This window comes from Parus major, chromosome 4, assembly GCF_001522545.3.
Source record: "Parus major isolate Abel chromosome 4, Parus_major1.1, whole genome shotgun sequence".
NCBI lineage: Eukaryota > Metazoa > Chordata > Aves > Passeriformes > Paridae > Parus > Parus major.
Genome location: NC_031771.1, coordinates 21,569,277 through 21,592,648, shown reverse-complemented (window position 1 = coordinate 21,592,648; position 23,372 = coordinate 21,569,277). Strand labels below are relative to the sequence as shown.

Below are 23,372 nucleotides of genomic sequence, written 5' to 3'. Positions count from 1 at the left end.
GTCCCAAAAATCTGGTTACATGTTTGATCCCTGGAGAAGACGTTCTAGGCAGGTGCTCAAATACCGCAGTGAAGATCTTGTCCAGTCAGCAGTGTCAATAGACAAAGTTTTCAAGTAGATATAGTTGGAAACCAGCAATTCCATTTAATGTTTTGAAATTCCTATGTTCCTTAGTGTAAAGGCTGAATTTCTTGAAAATGTGAATATTTTCCTGTATGAAGTGCATTATTTTGGACTTAGAATACTTTCCTCAGGAGAAATGTTTGGCATCTCTTGTTACCTGGTGAGGTGGGGAGGGCTGAACAGGGCTGAACATAATTGTAATTTTTATTTTTTACTATATTAGACTATTTGCTATCATAGCAGAAGTTGCTGTGCTGTTCAGAGAGCAATACTATTCCTTCCTTCTAGCCTAGAGGTGAAGAGGTGTGACTGGGCAGAAGAGAAGTACTGGTATAATCCAGCCCTAAATAAAAAGCACTTTGGTAGGATGAGAGGACACAGTCTTAAGCCATACCAGGAGAAGTTCAGGCTAGATATTAAAACAATTTTTGCAGAGAGACTAATTGGACATTGGAATGTGCTGCCCAGGGAGGTGGCAGAGTTACTGTCCCTGGAAGTGTTTAAAAAAAGACTGGATGTGGCACTCAGTGCCATGGTTTAGTTGATGAGGTGGTCTTCACTCATAGGTTGGACTTCAAGTTTAAATTCTCTTTTGATTCCACTTCAGCAGTTTTTTGGTAATGATTCTGCTACCTAAACACCTAAGCATAATCTTTTCGTGATTTTGCCTTCCCATATTAGTCAAGTTCTCAAGAACAAGTTTGAGGTGGAATTATGATCATGGATGGCCTGAGCTAGCAGTATAGCTACTTGGAAAAAAAAAATTCTATAATCTTTTCAACAACACTTAATTGGACTCAAAATTCTTAACAGAAAAGCTTCTCAACTGTAGAATGAGTTAGTTGTTCATCACCAGCAAAAGTAAAAACAAGTACTTGTGTAGTAATTAAGTTATAGTGACTTGGCTAGGGTTCCTTGCTTGTGCAGTGCTCAGAGCAGGGGTTTAAAATTGCCTCTTTGGTGTTAAACTCTTAACTCTCCTTTAAAATGTACATGTTTCAAAATACTCAGAAGTACTTCATACCTAAATCTAAAATCTTTAAAAAGCTTATTGGCTGCTGACAAATTTATGTGTAGGAGTGTGGTTAGCTTGAAGCTTAGATGTTTTACAAAACAACTTATGTTAATATCATGGTATTTAACAAGTGTAATAAAAATTGTGAGATGTCCTAGCTTGATCCCACTGTCACTAGTAACTAGAAAAATCCATATTCAGGGTCCTCTGATGCCTTAATCACTGCAATTGGGTAAAGTGTATCTGTTGAGTCATTGACACAGGCAAAGTATGTCCTCAGTAATCCTCATGTCACTTGTCCTGAGTATGAGATACTCAGTGTCAGTCCACTGGCTGTTTATTTTTTCTCCTTCCATTGAGCAAACCTGTTCTCAGAAAGCTGATGTTTTTATTGTTGCTTTTGCTAATCTTTGTAATTTAGTGGTAGGATGAGTTGCAGTTCAGCTGGTAACTGATAGTTCTCTTTCCCCTGGCAGACCTGGGAAGATCCAAACCATACGGATAACATTACAGGATGTTGTGGGGATAATGATCCTATTGACGTTTGTGAAATAGGTTCAAAGGTTTGTATTTATCACAATTAATTTAATTTATCAAGGTTAACTTAATAATTTGGTAGCAACTTTTGAAAGACAAGGTCAGACAGAAAACAGGAAAAAAATATGTTACTTTTGTCAGTCCCTAACATTATCAATAGAGGATTTAAGGAGAGAACAGGTAAGGAAATGGATTTTTGCAAAGGAGGGAGGAAAGTAGGATTTGATAAAGTCTTTGTACTAGTTAGAAGGGAAAATAAAAGAACAACATCCTGAAGTTATGTAGCTGGACAGTAAGTTTTGGGTGAAGGAAGTGAGGGTTAAGATTTTTGGGGAGGGAGAAGATTTACTTCTTTTTTCCCTGTTAGCAGTATTGGGCTGGGAATAGGCTGCTGAAAGATGAGGAAATAAGACAGCATCATGCACATTAGAATTACAAAGTCAGACCCACAAAGGAAGTAGGTTTGATTTTACTCATGGGTGCAAAACAGAAGTAGATCCCCTCTTTTAGAGAAGACTGGAGGAACCTGCTACAGTCTTGCAGAGTTCTGAGTCATGGAGTGGATGGATGAAAAAGAGGTGCAGCAAACACCATTAGTAGGTATAAGGGAAAGGTTTAGCTCACCGAAATAAAATTCTAAGTATCTAAAATTCTACATATCTAGAGGCAGCAAAGAATGGAGCAATGCTGTGTATCAAAAATGGGGTTATGAAATGGATGAGTTTGAAAGAGGGATCTCAGGATATTTAGGTTAGGGGAAATTTAATTGGTGACCTCAGTGAAAGTGGCTTTACTTAGGGTAAGAAACCTAAAGATTTATTTCAAAGGATCCAGAAAGAGTTAAAGAGGAAATATTAGCTGGTAGGGAGAAGGTTCCAAAGAAAATGCAAAAATTGCTGTGTTGGTATTTCTAGGGGACTGCTATGTAGTTTATATGGGTATATTGGAGTTCAGAGGAAGGATTAGAAAGATAGAAATTAGGACCCTGAGTTCAGAAAGTAGAGGGTCAAGAGACAGAAAAGTTAAAAAATTAGTATGAAACATTTCTGACTTGCAGTTTGGAGGGAAGACCACGAAAGTGTGGGGGACCTAGGGTAGAAGGGAAGGGAAAAAAATTAGCTACTTCTTTACTTAAATAAATGCTGTTTGGAGAATTGAGTATTGGAGAATAGTAATGGTGGGGGAAAGGCTAGAAATACTGAAGATATGTATACTGGGTTTGCAGATCTATCTTGAAATTCTGTTGCAGCCTGCTGGTCAAAAAACTGTTTTTTTTTTTAAAGTAAAAGAAATTCTGTGTGTTGTTTTCCAAACTTTGTGGCATTTTGTTCTGTTTCAGATTCGTTCTTCTGGTGAGATTGTTCAGGTGAAGGTCTTGGGTGTTTTAGCTCTTGTTGATGAAGGAGAGACAGATTGGAAGATAATTGCCATCAGTGCTGATGACCCAGAAGCTCAGAAAATCCATGGCAAGTATTTTTGTCTTTCTTAATGCAGTTATGTCAGAAACTTTCACAGCAGAATGGTACCTGAGTTTAGACCACCTAAGAAGAGGCAGAGAGTGGAAAGGCAATGTTTTTCTTTAGGTCAGGTGCTTTCTTCAAGGAAGGCATGTGCACTTTCACACTAAACTTCTAAAATGGTTTGCTTGGATTTTCAAGAGGACATATCATGCAGAAAGTCTTACGACTTCTGAAACACAGCTGCCTTAGAAAGTGACCTCCCAATAATTACAGGCTTATTTCCTGTGTAATAGTGCATATTTACCCACTTAAATTATGTAGCACACTACTGTTTTCCTTTTTGAAACTGTTTGTTCCTTTTATATTTGCAGGTGTTGTATTGCATTCTGAAAAGGCAGTACATTTCCAATGTCTTGCTGCTTTTAAGAGAATTTCTTCCAGAGTTTGTTGCTTAGTACTAAAAATTAGGTTTCGCCTAATTTTATCATGAAATTTTGTGAAGTAAACTGCTAATGCAGCTCACCCTAATCAGCCTTGATGATGACTAGCTGTGCAGGGGTAAATATCCTGCTCAGACTTGTCCTCCCTGTGATCATCCTGCTATCCAAATGAAACTTGAGTACTGAAGTGTGTCCATGTGAATAGCACATGAGGTGTAAGTAAAGTGCAGTTTTTCTCTGGAGAAATGAAGGTCTGCTTCCTCAAATGGACTATTACTGGGAATCACGAGACTTAAGTGAGGAGGTTTGTCTAAAAGTGATTGTTAGGAGACCAAAAGCCATATATGCCATCATGTATGTACAGTAAGAGCCTGCTCTTCATTGGTAAGGCAGCACCAAGTGCACAGTGGCCTTTCTGTAGGAAGAGAGCAAATCCAGTAGCTTTTTAAGGAAGTATGTTTCTCAGCCACTGAGTTCATTGATGGTTTCTGAATGTAAAGTATGTCACTGGACTAGCCCTTCATTCTCAGTTTTCTTGCAGGTTACTTTCACATGGAGAATACTTGACTTGTGGGGAAAGAAGGGGAGAAGAGGAGATGAGGAAAAGGAAACTCTTGGGTTGATGCTGATTAAAGTCATTGGGCAGATGAATTACTGCATAGTGTTTATGGCTCTTTAACTACTTTGACAGTTAGAGATTAAGAAGTTCAGCTTAAGGAAAGAGTAAGTAATAGTTTGCTGTTAATGTCAGTATCAATTTAAACCACTTTGTAATTTGCAGTAAAATGCAATATAAGTGTCAGTAGTTAAAAGAAAAGTGAATAGCACTTCATTTCTAGACACTGTTCTGCTTAAAGACTTACCTTTTCTCCCTAGCAGTTTCTGAGAGAATCTGGTCAGAAAAGTGGATGAGAGAATTCAGGAGTCCACTAAGCAGGGGCAAAACTGTGGCAGTTTATTCCAATATTATTTATTAATTGGTGTTAGCCATCTGTATTTGAAAACTCTCTCTGTTTTTTTGGTTGAGTTTGTTTGTTTTTTTTCTCCCAGGTAATGACTGATTTGTATTAGCTCTATTACAGCTTTAGTTTATTTGAGAGTGGAGGAGTAAGAGCTTTAGCCTTAAGAAGAAAAAGGAGTGGGAGGAATGAGCAAACCATTGCCTGTGGTTGATTCCTGTGTGCATCCTTTCTTATCAGGGAATATGTGCAAAACTTCAAGAAGAGAACTGTTCTAAGATTCAGAGAAGTGTAGAAATATTTATCCAGTTTAATATGATTTCCCTTTGGGATTGGAGTTGCAGCCCAAGATTAACAAAAGAAAGAAAAGGGGGAGAAAAAAGCCCCCATCTGCTTTCAGACAACATGACTGGCTTGCAGTGTTTAACAGCAATCATTCTTCAGTCTGAAAACAAACAAATCTGTCAGAGCAGGCAGTACAATATGTCCTTTTATACTTGTTTTTCCCCTTTCCCAAAGTTGTTAATTATTTCAGCATAAAGGGATGGCGGCTATGGATAAAACCGGTCTCTCCCTCTGTAATTGATGTGCTGCTGTGTTACGGAGGTGGCCTCCTGGGGAAGATGAGGCTAAGTGTTGCCTTCTAATCCTGTCCAGTCACTTCTGTGTCATTTGTTAAACATTTCCAACTGCACTGAGAATCATCGCATTTGCTTTCAGCTCAGTATGTGCAGAGCCCCCAGTGAACATTTGGAAAAGATAATTTCAAGACACCAGAGTGGTGATTACTTGCAAACCCTATCCTGAGCTCACACCGTGTGTTGACTCCTCTTGCCTCTTCAAGCACACCCCAGGTACCTGGGATATTCTCCTTCTGGGATTGTGATCGTTCTCATAAGTGCCATTGATTTTCCTGAGACTTCAGAGAAGTCAGAACTGAGAAGTCACAACTTCTGAGTGCTTCTCATTGTTTATTCATAGCACTCCACTTTTTAGTGGATTTATAGATAAATACTGGTTTAAATTGGACACCCTGCCTAGAACTCTCTGTTTCATGCAGAGCAAGGAGAAACTCTTGTTTACTGTGACAGTACCCAGGAATTATAGGCAATGTTTAGCACCTGTTTAATGCGGGACTGTGTCATCAGTAGGAACAGCAAGGTCTTAGTGTCTTTTTGGACTGACTTTGTAAGGGAATCTGTTTGAAATAATAGCACTTAATTCTGGTTAGTATGGGTGCAATCTAACACCAAATACAAGCTTTGTGTCACATGTAGATATCTGTGTGAGTTTATTTTATACTGCAACTAGAGATCTTCAGATTTATCTATTTCAGTAAAATCTGTCTTTGTGGCTATTGGCATTTCTGCTCAGGCAGTTGCTAGGCAGATGGCCATTAGTGGGCCAGTGGTGCAATTTTAGATCAAGCAACTTGGAGAAAGGACCTAAAAGCTCCTTCCAGACTGAATCACTAAATCTTGGTGGTGTAATGGGTCTGGCTGCTTTCTTTATTTTGTTGTTGCTTTTTGTGGCTTTTTTTTTTTTTTGTAAAATAAGCAGGAGGAGAACTAAATTATTGGAGTAGAAAGGTTGCTTGTCTGCTTATCTCATAGTTTGGATTGAATTTAATTTATTAGAATTCACTTGTATATCTGATGTGCTTCACTAGTTTGGATTCAGAAAGGATGAGTGATACTTTTGTGCTGTGATTTGGTCTAAATGTATGTGGCATCTTCATGTTGGACAAGAGGTTTTAAAAATCACTGGCAGTGGATGCAGGAATTGTGTTTGAAGCAGAGTATGAGGTCTGACTTTCAGAAGGTCATCTTGCCCTCCTTCAGCAAATTGGACTAATCATGTATGCTGGGTGGCATTTTGGAGGTGATTTACTGGCCTGGGATCTTAGCAGCATTTTTTGCTGCCATTACTTACTGGAAGGATGCCAGGATCTATTCAACAGCAGTTGGTGATGTCTGCTGGCTTTTTTGTGCTATTTGCTGGCACTGGTGTAGTTAACTGTGTTGTGTTGCCATGCGGCTTTTACAACATGCATCTCAAGATAGGGTTTAGTGATCAAGCCCTAAATGGCAAAACTAAGGCTTATTGTATATTTTGTACCATATATTGTTACAGACCTTAGCATGTGAGTGTATTTATTCATAGAGATTCATATTCAAGTCAGAATACTTATGTTGTGGATTTGTGTAAGCACTCAATATAAAGAAATTAATTAGCTGTACCAAGGCTCCCCTCCTACCCCCTGCACAAAATACACCAAATGCCTTTATATGGAATGTTGCTGCTGCTTCCTGTAAATGTTTAGAAGATGTTATTGAAAACATATGTCCTCTCTTCCCACAGACCTTGTTTAGAAAGCTTGCTGCAAACATGTTGTTTTAGCTTTGCTTGCAAGAAGCAGCATCTGTTGTACTAAAAACAGTAGTTTTGTACAAATGCTTTTGTTGCTCTCTTCTGTAAAGCCAACTAGATTTAGGATATGCAGTCACGTTGGCTCACTCCCTTGACAGAGAGCTAGCAAGCAGCAGCTCTTGGTGCCAGCCTCTAGAGATTTTCCTTATGAACACTGAACTGCAAGCCTTAATATCATCCTCTGTCTCTTTTTAACCCTTGGTGCTTAACTTTGGGGCCCAGAAAAATGAGACCTATGGTTGTATGCAGGCAGTACAGTGAAATTCCCACTTAGAGCCCCGTGGGGACGTGCTGATAATGTACCTGCAGGAGCCTGACCTGCTCTGCCAGTTTGAGCAGGGCTTGCTGGCAGAGATGAAACTGATTTGGGCCATGTACACACTTGCTGCTCCCAAACCTGCCCCTTTTAACATCAGTGTGAGTACATAGCTCTAAGGGAGGATAAGCAGTCATGGTCAAAAGAGTGTCTTAACAATGCTTACTGCAGAAAAGACATCTAAGTTGTTTTCTTTTTCAAAAATCATGATAATTTGAAGCTATCTTCTGTGGATATTAGTGTAGTAAGTGATTGTACTGCTTATTGTGATCTTCTTTTTTACCTTTCTATGCTTACTTTTCTGTTTTCCGAGTGTGGTTTTTCTCCTTTCCCCCTGATATCCCAAAGAGGCTGTTTAGATTTCAGTGGAAGACAAACTGTCTTTTGTTAGTTGTTTTTTTTCCATGGTGACTTTTAATGAACTGAAGAGGTGGCTATTGAATGAGTGATGCAAGAGCTGCTGTTTTCCTTGTATTTTGCATTACATGCTGACTTGACAGCAACAGCATTGATGCTTTCTTGGGGTTTGTTTTGTTGCATTGTTGCACTTTTTTCTTCTGCTTGACACCAACTTCCATTATAATACAGATGTTCTGGAGTCTTCTTTTTAAAATCAAGCCTGCAAATTTCATTTGATGTTCAGTAGAGGTCCTTTATAGTAAAGAACAATGAAGTGAAGCATAGGGATGAAGCAGAAAAACTTGCAAAGAACCCAGGAAACAAAAGCAACCAATGCCACCTTTCTTAAGTCTTCAAAATGAGAATATGCAGCATCCATATAATGCTGTAGTATGATTGTGTTTAGTCATTTTACTTAGGCAAGGTATTTTCCAGTAGAGTGAATGTGAAATTCATGAATCCATGAAGATAGGATGTCTAACAAAAGGAGATAATGAAAGTCTGTCTCAAAGCCTATCCTAATATTTGAGTCCTTCAAAAAAGTATAAGTAAAACCTATAAATAAGGAAGAACAGGTGGAGAAAAGTGCCAAGTGCCAGTTAGTAGACTGTAAAGCACTTTTGATGAACAGTTTTTATGGGAGTAGGAGGCAAATAACCAAACAGGGGGAGTAGAGAAGCAGAGTTAGGAGAGACATGTGCTGGAACAGGATCAGAAAAAAGGAGGAGAAGTGTGAGAAAAAATGCTTGAATTTAAGTAGTATCTGGAGATGGAGGTCTGGAGTTTGTCCACTGCTGGGACCCAAGGAAATTGCTGCAGCAGTCTGGTTTGCTTTACAGACTTGAGGAGATACAGTCTCTCCAACAAGTGTTAGATATTGTGAATTCAAATCTCACAAGAGGAGGAGATGACAACAGTTCAAGTTGGAGGAGGGATGTTCTCTTGCTTGGAGAGAACAGGATGATACATTGGAGTCCTGAAACTGATTTGAATTGGGGCTGCAGTTTTATTAGTGCCCTGATGAAGCATTCTGCCTCCAACCAAGATCCCACCCTTTTCTAAATCATTCCTACTTGGTTGGTCTAGCCCACCCACCCTAGTGGAAATCTTCTTGTGCTCTTAAGCACATATTTCAGCTAGAAGACCTGCCTCTAGTACAGCCTTATGTACCCTTGCTTTTTTCTGGGATTCTGCCAGTGAAATTCCCTGATCTCCTGCAGACAGATGGCCAGCAGCCAAGTTCAAAATACATTTTACTCCGAGCCTATAAACACGTAGCTGTGTTAAGTGTGTGCAAAGCAAAAATTTACATGGGCTCTTCAAGGTTTTATGTTTTATTCTTTGTGTAGTGGTAATGCAGTGGAATTTGGGAGTGGCATCTATGACATGTCTAGTAACACTCAGAATGTCTTCTCACATAGGTCTGGCCTCCCAGTTCAGTCTACATGTCATCTCTCTTGGTGGTCTACTGAGAATTGAATGGTCTGTAGCACAAGACCTTTTCTCTTCTCTTATTGTTCTCTTTAGAAATATTTTAATGTTTTTGTTCAGGGTCGCAGTGAAATTTTACAAGACATTTAGGCACTTAAAGATGGAAAGCACATGACTAGGTATGAATTCCATGGACTAAGCAACTCTGATTTTATAGGACTGGATAGACAGAAGAGTCACTGCAAATCACTGCAAACCAGATGTCATCAAGTGAGGCATATCTGTGGGAGAAGATAATGAAGTAACCAGGCAGTATTGAGAGAGAGCAGGAAGGAATAAGGAATGGAGACATGAGTGAGTGACTTGCAAGACACTGGAGGAGAGTAACACCATGGAAAGTGGTGTGAGCACAGTGAGGTTATGAAATAGTTGGTAGACTACAGCAGTAAAAAATAAGTTCTCATTTCCCTCAGAAGTGACTGGGAAAGGAAATAAAAGATTACACCAGTTGCAAAGTATTTCACTTCTGGGATGGACAAAATCCTTTATCACATTAAAATAATCAGTTTAGAAATTAGTTGAAAGCTTTTCCATATAAACATGTTGCCAGGGAGTTAATTTGTTACGGGGTTGATAGGACTACGCCATTGCAAGTGACAGAAGTGGTGGTAGTCTCAAAGAACAGTGTGTTAAAATTTGATATGCACAGCAGGTAAGGGGTGTAAGATCAAGAACTGCAATGTTTATATGGCAGTGTAGTCTTCAAGCAGAATTACTCAGTAATCTTACTGTGATGTTTATGTTAGATGTTAGAAACATCTAACAATGATGTTTCATCTCTTTACACACCATGGCAGTGTTAACCTCTGCCTCATGAGGGTGTCCCACAAATGAAGTACATTCCTCTTTGTGTCTCTCATGTCCGTCAGGATTGTAGAGGTAGAATTGTTTATCAGTGTGAATATGCAGATACCACAAGGTTATCAGTAAAGTTAGTGTTCAGAGCTCCTGGCACGTCTCTATCGTGTCTTGAAGGGGATGAATTTGGAACTAATGTGATCAAAGGAGTGCCTTTTAATATGTTGATAAATCTAGTCTGTATTTTGTTTAGAGGTGCTGGTTTAAAGATCCATGTGTTGAAATTGTTTTTATAGCTATTCTTTCACTAACAAAAAAATGCTTGTAGCACCTACAGTTGCTGGAGGAAAAAATTACCTCAGTAAGTAATCCTAAGTATTGCAAGAGCTACCTACTGAGATAAATATGGAATTTTCTTTTCCTGTCACAAATATGGTCCTTTTATTCATTGTACCTTTGGGTCTTAATTAATGAAGGACAGGAGATGACTGGTTTACCTGCTTAGTGTAGTTGTGAAATCATAAGGTAGCAATTATGGGCAGCTAATGTAATAACGTGAAGTTTATCAATGACGCTGAAAGTACTCAGTGAAATCAAATTGCTGCATATTCTTTAGGAAAACTTTAAAAATTAATGTTCTGAAACCTGTGATCAGTCCTTATTTATTTATTTATTTTTAAATCTTTTTAACCTACAGATATCGATGATGTCAAGAAGCACAAACCAGGTTATCTTGAGGCTACAATTGACTGGTTCCAATTATACAAAGTCCCTGATGGTAAACCAGAAAATCACTTTGCTTTTAATGGAGAATTTAAAAACAAGGTGAAGATAATGCAAAATTAAAAATGAATCATTCTGTCATGTGGACTCTATAATAATACATGCTAGAATTTTTGGACTTGTAAAGGAGCAGGCTTTGAATGAAAAGAGTTTTGATGGGAGGGACTTTCACGTACAATTTATTAGGCTAGGATTAAGTAATGTTTACTGCCTTCCATTTTGGTCAGGGAAAAATGCATAGGTCATTAAAAAAGTCCGAAAAAAAAATTTAGTCCCAATCCTGATGAGATTTACATGTACATCTGTGTCAGAGTTATGAATCAATTGTCTTTTCAAGTGTTATTTTAGTCCTGTTGGTAAATTTTTCTGACTTTTTTTAAGGGTATGCAGTTTAAGACAATGGGTTACAGATTTTTTCATATTTGGTATTTGCTTAAGACATACTTATTTCTGCTAAATCTCTGTAAAAACATTTGAAGTGTTTGGCTTGAAGGCTGAAAAATTGTTTTCCTTTTTTTTTTTTTTTTTAGAAAAGAATTAATGGCTTTTTAAACTACTTACAGTAAAAATGGCCAGTGTTTGAAAGGAGATCAGACCAGGGAGTAGACCTTGTTGAAGGAAATACCTGGATTTTTCCAGGGAAATTGGATATGTTTTGAGTAAAATTGCTTTGCAACTTGTATATTGCATGCTCTGTGTAGATTATTTTGGCAAAGAATCAGAGATTTCTCATGAATGATGTCCATGTGCCAGCCAGTTCAGTCTTACAGTGTACTATCAAAGTTACATAACCAGCACAGCACCTTCTGACCAGCACAGGCAACTTCACATACTTCGTCTGGTTAAAGAAATGCCCTGACTCCACTCTGTACTTCTAAATCAATCAGTTGTGGAGTTGTAAGGCTTGGTAACCTGATCTCTCTCCTGTGTTCCCAGGAACTGCCCTTAGAGTTTTTCCTGTGCTGTAGAGTGACAGTAGAACAGTGTATTCTGGTCAGGCCATTGGAGTTTGGCCTGGAGGCACTAAATGCCCTGAGATAGCTGGCTTGGAGCACTTGAATAATTCTCAGGCAGTTCTGGAGACCCAGGATGTGGCGAGGCAGCTGTGGCTGTGCTCCAGCAGCTCTGGTGAAGTTCACAATGTTCCAGTGGCACTTTTCCAAGTCACTCCTTGTTAACAAATGTGAATGTTCAGTTGGCAGCTTTTTGCAAGTCTAGCAGTCATCATCTGGACACTGAGGGCTTATTTTACTTTAATTTTTCGAAGCTTTTTCATTCCAGCCCCACCCTCAATATTATTTTTGTTTCAAACAAGCAGAAACTGTTAAGCAGCTGACATGTTATGTTCTTGCAAATGCTTAAGTATATGATTGGGCATTAATGAAGTAAATTCATATTATGCCTCTGGAGGGGAAACTCAAACTCTGACTTTTATTTGTAAGGGTCGAGTCATAGCTCACACACTTGATCCCATTTACAGCCTGATACAATTCTCTACAGCAGTAGGAATCTCCTTAGCTTCCAGAGCTGATTTCATTTCTTTCATGTAGCATTCATTTTTTAGTGGCTGAAGACTGAGGGAAAGTCCTGAATATGTTGCCAGTGTATTTGACAAATACACTGAAGTTTGTTTCTTTACATAAAAAGGGTGTTACATTCTCCAGAAATTTAATGAGGCCTCAAAGGAGGTGCCTTAAAATAACACATGAAATAGTATGTTTTAATAAACTAGTTCTGTGGCTTTTTTCTGTTTAGTAACATTTTAATTTACAAAACTTTCCTTGTTGTAAACTAGGATTTTGCTGTTGAAATTATTAAATCTACCCATGAACACTGGAAAGCTTTGCTTCATAAAAAAGTTAATGGAAGTACTATAAAGTGGTATGTATCCAGTCCAATCTCTTGCTCTTCATATTGTGCTATACTGGTGCTATTCAACAAGTTGCAGCTGTCCATGAACTGCTTAGATTTTTTTAAATTTGAGATTACAGGAATATTCATGGATTTGATAATTAATCGATAATAAAGAATGATTGACTAATTGCTCCTTGTATAAGGATGATGGTGATTTACTGGTAAGTGGTTCCAGAAATATATTGATTACATAGATGTCACATTCACTACTTCAGCTTTTGAGAAATGGCCCCAGAGTGTTTGTTCAGAATTGTTTTGGGAGAATCTTGGTCCTCTTGTAATTTTTCCTTCTCTTGCTTTGGAGAATTGGAAGTTCATGCAGTTTATTCTGTAGGACCTTAAAATCTCCTGATCAAACTTCCAGTGTGAAAGGATATAGATTCATAGGGAAACATTTCTGCCAAGGATGTGGTCCCAGAGTTTGTCTGGGTACTACAGGTTTCTGCTGCTTTATGTAGGAGCAGAATTTTGGCCTGCTTTTCCTTCTTTTTCCATGGTGCAGGTAGGTTGTTGAAGTAACCTGCTGTTATTTCCATGATCTGCCACAGAATCTGGCCGTCCTGCAAGGCACAAGAGATGGGATATACTAACATCATCTCTGCTAGCCATCTAAGTGTTCCTCAGCTCCCCCAGGAAGTGCCAGTTTAATTCTATTGACTTCTTGGGAGGATTTAGCTTCTTGACAGTAGTCCTCTACACTGTACCCAAGCAGCAGCTCAGAAGCACTGAGTGTGAGCACTGCTTGCATTAATACAGAATACACAGCCTACACATCTCCTCAAGCTCAAAGAAACAAAGAACACTCTTCCACACATCTATTCCTTCCAACATTATTTTGTGGTTTTGGCTTCCTTATTTCTTGCAAATACACATTTCTGAGCTCTGTATGTGACAGTTTTTTGGTGGTTTTTTTTTTCTGTAATTACTTAATTGTGTGTAGCTCTTTTCCACTGGTGGATAAAGCATGTTTTTAATTTTATTTTTCAGCACAAATGTTCTGGTGAGTGGCAGCCCATTTTGTTGCAGTGAGGAGGATGCCCGATCGATTGTGCAGTCAGTAAGGATACTTACTTTTTTTCCACCCCTTTTTTTCTTTTAATGATCAATTGGAAAGACTGTTCAGAGCCCCAAAACTGAAATAAAGAGGCTAAATTGAAGTGGTCTTTCATTAAGCAAAAATTCAAGTAAAAGGAGGAGCAGAAAGGTTGGGGAAATGTAAGCATTGTAATATAATCCTTTCATTGCTGTGGTCCAGTTGTGTTTTCTGGAAGGTTCATTACTGCTCTGGTGGAGTTTTTCTGTTTTGTTTTTTCTCCTTCTGCAGTGCTGTCTCTTCTGATCCTGAATAGCAAGATGGACTGCTATTTGTATCTAGCCTGCTGTCTTCTCTGTCTCCCCTGTTGCCATGAGTTACCACCCAGTGTTAGAACTCATTGACTAGCTGACTGTATTCCCTAATCACTAAACAGATCCTTTGTTTGTCTACTTGCATAATTAAATGCAATGCTTTGAGAGAGGGGATGCTTATTTGAATGTTTCTTAAAGAATACCTGTCACATTCTGAAAATTAACATAAAATTAAAACATGCAAGTTTCCTGTTCAGGCAAGAAAAATGTCCTGCAGGTTTGATGCTTTCATGTGCAAATGTTAGTGGAGGAGAATTTTTTCCATTTTAAAATATTCTAGTTTGGATGCCAGAAATTAAGCAAGGTTACCAGAAATTACATGGAGAAATGTGCCCCCAAGTATTACTTTTTCTTTTCTAACACAGGCTGTGATTGAGCCTGTGCTCATGACCACATGAGGTATTTTGCATCTGTGCATGGCTGCCAGGGCACCCAGTGTTTTGCCTCAACAGTCACAGCAATTATGCAACTCCAGGTGTCAAAGGACACACAGTTTACTGTCTGTGCACTTAACATTCCCACAGCATTTCTAGTAAGAATTTGTTGTCCTGGATGCTGTTTTGTCACAAGCAAGTAAGACTCTCAACTGCAAAGAAGTGTTGGTTTAAGTCACAAAGATGTGTCAAACCAAACTTTTTCCTCTTCAGATACCTTGCTTTCAGCCCTTCTTTTAAAGTATCTCAGTGTTACATTTGTGAGTGTTAATGGGACTGTAAATGAAAGAAAAAGCTCATTTTGGAATTCAAATATGTTTTAGACATGTCAGTCACAGCTATATGCAAGTGTTTACCTTCTCTGTACTTTCTATTTTACAATAACTTTATGAGTCTTTAAATTCAGCTAGAACTTCAAGTCCAAATGTATTTGAATGGTGACAAATGTGCAAAGGAATATTTCCTTTTGCATTCTCTGCTCTTTGTACTTTGAGGCATGCAGGATAAGTAATTAATAAATCAGCAGTTTGTCTTATTTTGTTTTTCAATTACAAAACCTTTTTTTTCCCATGGTTTTGGGGGAGGGGAGGAAGTTAGTAAAATGAGTTCAATGAGATAGATACCTTGTATCAAACTAATGCCTTTTTATATGAAAGCTTCCCTTCTTATCAAACAGTATCACTTACTGTGTTTTTTTTTTTTTTGTGCCTCACATTCTTTTAAGTGATAGTGTTTTTATGAAGTTGTTTCCACATACTCCTTTCCATCATTCTGTTTCAGTTCAGTCTAAGTATTTAAATTGTGTCTTTGTAGGGTGCTGCCTCTTGGTACTTTCCAGACAGGGAAAGTATACAATAGCCTATTATAAATATTGTTCATGCTCCATGCACTTGTCGATCTGCAATAACTAAAAAAAGTAAAATGGCCTTGAAATAGGAATTGAGGATAGTTGAACACTAAATATAAGCAGGGAGGCTGACTTTGCACATTTTAAGCAGGTATGTTTTTGTCTAGTACACTACACTGCATGCTTTGGCTGTCAGACATTCATCTCACACTGAAGTGAAAGTACGTGAGTGTTGGCTGCAGAATTTTAATGGCTGTGGTGATTTCAAATGAAAGCTGCCTGTGTTTGCAGAGGGTTTTGATTTTTTTTTAATTTAAACTAAAAACAGATACATTTTCTTCTAATTTTTATCCATCTATTAGCTCCTGGATAAAAACAAAATAACGAAAGCTGAAGCAGAGATCTTGTATGCAAGTACAGTGAGAGACATATTTCAGCTACTGCAAAATTTTGGAGCTTTTTTTGCAGTGAGAGCTGGTTCCCTACAGTTCTTTTTCCAGCATCAGATTTCAGGTGCAGCATTTTTAAGCAAGTGATTATTGCCTTAAATCAGATCTATTGATTTCTCAAAAAAACCCAGAACAAAACAAAAATACCCCAAAGAAGACACCAAAAGACAATACTCACTATTGCTGTGGAACAGTTTTCATGGTGAGCAAGAGAACTATAACAGAACCAAATGGAAAACATTCAAATTCTTATCAAGTATGCACTAATCAGAATTTCCTATAGATTTTTTTTTTTGGGTGGTTCCCAAGGTAGTCCAGTCGTTTTCAAAATTATTTGACCTTTTGTTAGTTTACAGATGAGGAAATAGAGTGGCTTGTCTGGGTTGGGGAATTTCCACTCCACTGAGTGAGTTTCTAGATGGTTGGCATGTGTACTGTCATCTGTATGGGGGGCAAGCTAAGAATGCTTCCATAGCAGGTGAATTGCCATGACCAGTCATTTCCAAAGAGATGGAGATAATCCGTGCATGTAAGAGCACATACTGAATATTTTAACCAGCCTTGCAACTACAAATCTAGATGAATTTTAACAGTACATAGTGAAAATTTCTAGTGTTCTCTAGCCTCTGTAAGTTGTTTCATCTGTGTCTCAGCAACTGTGTCAGTATATGTTGCACACTAAACCCAAGAGGAATAGGGTTTGTGGATGAATGTGTTAGTGCTAAGATACACTGTTTATTTCAGGCTTTTAAGTGTTGCCATCTGTAAAACTGACCAAAACCGCTGAGCCTTTGTTTAATATTAATCCTAAGAATTGCTTGATCTGTGAAGAAGCTGCTGAGGACTTTTCACGTTGGAAAATCTCCAAGACAATCTATATATAGTAGTAGAACAGTGTTTCTCAGACTTATCACATAATTCTTTCCTTATAATACTGGAAAGTGAACGAGGAAAGCTTTGCTAGATTATGTCTCTTTTGATAAAATGCAGAACAGTGCTTTACAGGGAAAAGTATTTTGATTTTCCTGATAATTTAAGAAGATCTCCAACCAAATTTGAGTCTATATTTATTGATGTGTTTTGAATAATTCCGATATAAGCAGGAAAGTTTGTTGACTGCCTTTCTCCCTACATGCTTTCTGTGAGAACTTTTCCATTTGGGATTTAGTAAAGGTAGAATTTTCTGTGTAGTGGCCAGCTGGAAAACAAAAGGTTGGTTGGTGGGGTTGTTAGTCTGGAGTTTGTTTTTATTAATTATTTATATGGCTTTTAAATGGTGTTCCAGATGAAAGTGTTGTGTAGTGAAGAGATTCTTGGTTCAGTGGGATGAGATTTTGATCTGGTTGTGGTGGTAAAATACTGAGTCCTTATCTCAAGCTTTTTGAGCAGATATCCCAGAAGTGGCAGGCACCTGCTTATAAATGGTGACCTCTGGTTCTCCCTGCCTTACGAGATAAAGCTTGGGTTTTGCTGGAAAGAGAGGGGATATTCTGGTGATATGACCTGGGTTATCTTTGTCATACTGGTACCTCCTTTCAGACCAGTCACATAAGCCCTGTGCAGGTAATTATCCTGGGTAATGTGGGAAGAAGAATCCTGCTTCTTCCTTCTCATGGGCTTTGTTCTGCTCTTCAGTGTTTAGAGCCCTGTGCCTGCTCAGGTGCAGGAAGGCTGTGTCACACCAGTGCAGCTCAGCCTCAGTGCTGCTGTGCTAAGGAAGGGCATTGGAAAATTGTTACGTCCTCATCATGAGGCATGGTGATTCCAGATGTGTTAAAAGTGTCTTTAATTTTTGTCCTTTAAGGTAAAGGATGAGACAGGCTGTGCACTCCTGTGATTGAATAGATATATCCAGGTTTGAAATGCCAAACCTGAATTTGAAAACAAATAGTCAGTTTCTACAGAACTGAATTATTATGTCAAAATGGAATTGTAAAAGAGTATCATCACACATTTATTTTCAATTGTTTGCATGTATTTAATGTAAATTGTATGTGTGTGTATATATTCACATGCATACCTGACAGTGAAACATGTATAGCAACTAGAAAGGAGTTTTTATTCTTTAGATGTAAACAACAAATCCTGTTATTCTCAAAGGTGATACAGTCATCAAAAATCCCCTTTGCATTAGGTAAGGTGTTAATCTATCACTCATTGCTCTTGAGTTTGTTTTGTCATTTATGAGCAACAAATAAATTTGTACAATGGGGGTGGGAAATCTGTAAGGTAGAATATTGTCTTGTGGGGGCAACAGAAAATTCTGGTTTTGTTAGTATCTCTTGACTTCAGCATTAAAATACCTTTGAATTTGGGTGCTATCTGTGAAACTTTAAGTAAATACTGAGATGTTGGTTTGGGATATTTTTCCCTATCTTTTTTTTTCTCTTTTTTAGGCACCTGCATTTATGAATGGAGATTCTGTTTCCCCAGAAGGTACCTTTTTTCTCAGATATCATATGACTTCTCTTAATTGCTGGCTTTAAAAATTGACATGAAAACTGTTTTGTTGCAAAAAGACAGTTTTGTGTATATGAAAATTATAATAGTTATATCCTGTCATATGGTATTGCCTGTCTCCTGTTCAATAGAATATGATCAGAAATTCATGAATGCTTTGTGGGAAAAGATTACTTTTGAGTGAAAGTGTAGTCTACATAAAAATATAGGAAGACAAAATTTTTCTCTTACTGATCATGCAAGGCAAATGCATACTATTTGTCCTTTTAAAAGAGATAGGTTGCGTTGCTGTAGTTTTTGTCATTCCTCACAGTAGCTAACCAAATAAACAGCTCCTTTTCCTAAAATTGATATAATCATACCTACTTTTCTAAGTTTTAAAGACAAAATTTTATCCTTTCACTGTTATGACTGTTTTTCATGTTAACAGAACATGTGTTTTTCTTTAAAAAATAAGAATGTGTCCTACATTTTCAGTTTTAATTCCTTTAAGAAAAGTTTTTTTTACTGGCAAGGAACTATAGAGAAGACATATGTGCTTTTTGAGGTGGAGGGAGTTACAGAAATACTAAGTTAAACTTAGTCATGAGCCGAGTGCCAAATAGTTTGAGAAGCAACATCTGTGTAGCCCATGTCATGGGAAAGCAAGTTGCATTCCATTTGCCTTTATGTGGCATGCCAATAAATAGCATTTATTTACCAAAGTATTAGATCTCAGACCTCTGACAGACAACTATACATAATCTGTCTGATCTGTGATGATTTCCAGGGATGATCACAGCAGTGTTGTAACTTGTTGCAGGATTGCAACAAAACTGTTAAAATGAACAGATATTATTTTGAGGCCATGCTTCCTACAGGGTGGGGAATAGAGCTAACACAGCAGTATTGTCATGGGAGGGAAGGTAGCTGAAAGGGCAGCATGTTGTTTTTTCAAGTGATTGTATATGACTGGTTGTATAGAACTAATGTCACTCTTGTATTTTTTTTTTTGTTTGTTTTAGTTGATTCCTGGTACTTTTTTCCCAAGTGATCAAGGTGATGAAGGTGCATCATCAAATGTTAAAAATCATCCCTTTCTTTGAAGATGAGCAAAAGCACTGATTGCTGAATTCATGTTGAAACAACTATTCAGCTTGTGTAAACCTTCTCTAAAATGTAAATAAACACTGCCATAATAAAATGAATGTTTCCTTTCTGTGTCTGTGTAGGGTGGAGCAGAGGGAAAAGGAGGGGCTTGCTTGCTTGTTTGTTTCTGAATCGCAGAACTGCTCTTACCCACTCATGAAGTGTACCAAATGAGATAAGTTGTCTTCAGCCCTGTTCTCAAGATTTTGGAACAATTGAGCCATTGGGTGTTAATTTCTGTCATAGGGCTTTTCTGGCCACCCTGACTGTAATCCTTTTGAAGTCGACAATAATCTTTATGTAAGAGGCTTAGGAGTTTACCATGTTCTTTGATAGAGGTGGCTGTTTCCCGAGTTGCATTCACTTTTATGTCCAGTTGTCTCTGCAGGCTTCATAGAGTTAGGAACAGAGCATGCTTGCTTTAAAAAAAAACACAACATTCCTCCAAAGATTAATTCAACTAGCAAGGACTAATGTCGTAACAATTGAAGTAAGGATGCACATGTGCTCTCTGTTCTACATCCTGTTTTGATAACTTGTGTGTTTCATTACACAGGAAGGATTTTCCTTATGGAAAGCTTCCATTTTTAGAACTGTGTATGCTTTTGATAATTATTTGTTCAATGAGCCAAGTTTAATAGAATGTACAGAACTAAGCTTTGTGCTTTCATAATACAAATATTTGCCATTTTTTCCTACTGCAGGATTATGTCTGGCCTATATGTACCCCAGCATTCATTAAAGACAAAAAAGGCAGCTATTAAGTAGAAAGAGAGGAAATGATAATATAGACAGACAGCTTTATCCAGCTTGTTACTGAGACCAAAGGTGAGCATTGTCTGCTTTGTCCAAGGACGGAAACAGAAGGTTAGTATGGGTGGAAATGGGAGACAAAGAAGTGCAAAAGTTGGGCTGTGGCTTGCCAGAGGATTAACTTTTCCTTACAAAGAGTTAAGATTTTGGTAAGGAAGATTTCACCTTTGGGAATGTCTCCTTGATTTTAAGACACAATTTCCCTTCTTCAGACTCTTCTAGTGTATTGTTTAGTGTACAAGCACCAGCCACTTTGGAGATCTCAGGCTGGGCCTCAGCACTTAGGAGGAGCTGGGGTTCTTCCATCTGTTTAGAGTTTTGCTTTGTTTCATACACAGGGTTTAGGTGTGATAGGGGAAATGCAACATAAACTTCAGATACTAGGGGCTACTTTATTTTTTGTAGTCAAGAGACACATTGCATCCAACATACACTTATAGCACTGATTTCCCATGCTTTATTTTATACTTTAGAATTCTAAGTACATGCAGCATTATACCCCCAGGTTTTCTTAAACAGGGGAAATGTTTCTCGAGTGCCTTGTGTTTGCATGCAGCCTCTCAGGATGAGATTCCTCTGGTTAGACGTGGGCTCTTGTAGCTCACAGAACAGCTGCTGTATTTGTCCATATGGTAGTACACCTAGGAGTGTTTTGTGAAGTACTTGAAGACAGCTGAACAATGAAGGGCACTGAGTGAAATTAAGTTATTTTCCTTCTATGTAGTCACTGCTGTCCTTTTTCTTACCTTTGTTTTTTAGACATTGAGTGAAAAGTTGTACCCATGTGAAAACCAAATATTGATTACAACTGTACCTGTGCTGAACTGTCAAGGGTAGACCATAAGTTACTTCATTTTTATGTCAAGTAAATTTTGTCAGTGTTCTTTAATTTCTAAGTATATTTATGGAATGTGGTTATGAATCTCAGAAGCAAAAATAAATTTCTAAATCAGTTAAGACTTTGTGCAGGGAAATAACAAATAGTACTTGGGAAAACTGAAATAATCAGAGATGCCTAATACTACCATAAATTTGAAAATCTTTAAGTATTTCTTTCACATTGAATATATAAATAGATGACTGTCATGGTGAAAGTAGTTTGAAGGAAAGGAAAGTGTTCATGGTCATTGTCTGATTCTCTGAAGATTTTTCCCAGGTGGGATATAAAGGTGTGCTGTTACACATAGCCCTGCTGGGAGAATGTACCGAATGCCACTGATGCATGTTTCAGAAATTAAGCATAATGAAGGAGATGTAGAGAGATAGGACAGAGAAACTAGAATATATTTTTCAGATTGCAGGAAAAGAAGTCTGAAATAAGCATTTTTTTATTTTTGTTTTTTTTCACAGGCTAGGTCTTCTGTTTGTGTTTATTTGCATATATTGTTCTATTTAAAATTGTTTTCATTTTAGCAGGAAGGTAAGTGTAGCAGTGTCCACTTTTCAATTGTTTTATGGAAGGAACTTTTGTAGATCTGATATTAATACCTCCTGGAAATAAGGACATGAAGAGAAACATATTTTTTTTTTCTCCGGGAAATAAATCCATCTTAACTGTATTTTGTTCTGTAATACTTACATGTATATACTTCTCTCAAGATAAATTTTCATCATGATTTCCTCTTTTTGGAGAGAAAGGAGAGGTTACCTTTTTATGTCCCTTGCTCTTGTGACAGTGAGGGCTCTTTTTACTTACATAAATCATTAGCTGCTGCTCAGAGTAGTACCTTTCACTGGCATGGAGTTCACACATCAATCCCCCCAGTCAAAAGTAGGGTTTGAGTTGTACTTACGTAAAAATAATGTTCGTTATTCTTTAAAGTGTGAAAATAAAAGGACTGTGAAAATAGGATGGTATTGTTCCTGTTAGGATTTTATTTTCATGCTGTTAGTAATAATGGATATACTTGGAAAACCTCTGGAAGAATGGGAAATCATTCTGAGGTATGTTTGGGAGAACAGTTCATAGATGCTATGCAAGAAGATACTACACTTTGCCATAACTTTTCTTTGTTTAACGCTTGTGAGCTACAGCATAAAGCAGTATTAAGCTGATTGAACTATTCCATGCTTCCCTTTGCTTTTGCTGGGACTGAATCTTTTTGATGCCTTGTAGTTCAGTTTCTCTGGTGAAAAGGCAGACCCAGTGTCACATCAGTAGGGTGCGAAGGGTTGTTTTTTTCTGCCCCTGCTGTAAAAAGTGTAAGGTGATTTCCTATCAGGTTTGACAACCTAGGTTCCACTCCTGATGGAAAAGAGTTCTGGGATTTAGAGAACAAATAGGGAAAAAGCTTGCTTGCAGAGAACAGAAAGAATCTAAGAGGTTCAAGCAAATAAAGAATAGAACTCTAAATAGGAGTGACTGAAATGCTTAAAAACACACCTGAAAATAAGGGTGATACATAACAATGCTGACTTCATGTGAATGGAGAGGTCAATAGGATGTACTTGCCAAGGAAGAAGAATATTTACCTACCACACAAAAGTTGTAGTTGCATCCCCTGAGTGCTCAGAAATAGTGCTTTAATCTTTGGCCATCCCCGTGGGGAAAGATAATGGAAAGCAGCAACTGTATATATTGTTGAGTTAACTTCCTGGGAGTCTCTTGGGTTATGCAGATATGACCTGGGTGCTCAGAAGTGTTCACTGAGTCACCCAAACAGCCTTTGATTTCTCTCAGCTCACTGCTACTGCTGTGTTTTCTTCCTGAAGCTACAGATGGGGTCTAGAGAGTAGACCAAAGAAAGCCAAGTTCACTGCAGTAGACTATCACTTTGCAATTATTTGTCAGCTTTGGCTAATTAGTTCTTCACTACTTCTTGTAGCAGAAGTTTTAAAATGTTCTGGTGCTGTAGGCAGAATTCAAGTAGTGCTGTATGTTTTTTTAAAAATTTCATTCTAGATCTGCTAAGTTATAACTGAGTCAGTCTTGTCAGTGATTCAAAAGGCTAAGCCAGTATGTAAGATTTTTGTTTATGATTTGCTCTACTTTCAAGGGTCAAAAAAGGATTTCTCTTTGTAAGGGAAAATGCAGAAGCCAAAAATAATTTCACTATTCTGTGCATGAAGAATATTTCTTATGTGCCAGAGCAGTGCTGCCCTTTAGCTTTTTCCCTTAGAACATCTGCATAAACTTTGTAGATTCTTTACACATGTCACCAAGTTTAAT

General features: G+C 37.8%; 1 protein-coding gene across 3 annotated transcripts in view; it reads left to right on the top strand.

The window, feature by feature from the left end:
- Positions 1–19,449, top strand: part of PPA2 (inorganic pyrophosphatase 2) — a 35,071-nt gene extending 15,622 nt beyond the window's left edge. For all 3 annotated transcript variants that reach the window (XM_033513486.1, XM_015624133.2, XM_015624134.3), the window contains 7 exons: positions 1,615–1,701; positions 3,015–3,141; positions 10,666–10,793; positions 12,547–12,632; positions 13,653–13,722; positions 18,199–18,238; positions 19,267–19,449. In XM_033513486.1, the coding sequence (XP_033369377.1) occupies positions 1,615–1,701; positions 3,015–3,141; positions 10,666–10,793; positions 12,547–12,632; positions 13,653–13,722; positions 18,199–18,238; positions 19,267–19,295 (567 nt within the window). In that variant the 3' untranslated portion in view covers positions 19,296–19,449. The remainder of the gene's footprint in view (positions 1–1,614; positions 1,702–3,014; positions 3,142–10,665; positions 10,794–12,546; positions 12,633–13,652; positions 13,723–18,198; positions 18,239–19,266) is intronic.
- The last annotated feature ends 3,923 nt before the right edge of the window (positions 19,450–23,372 follow it).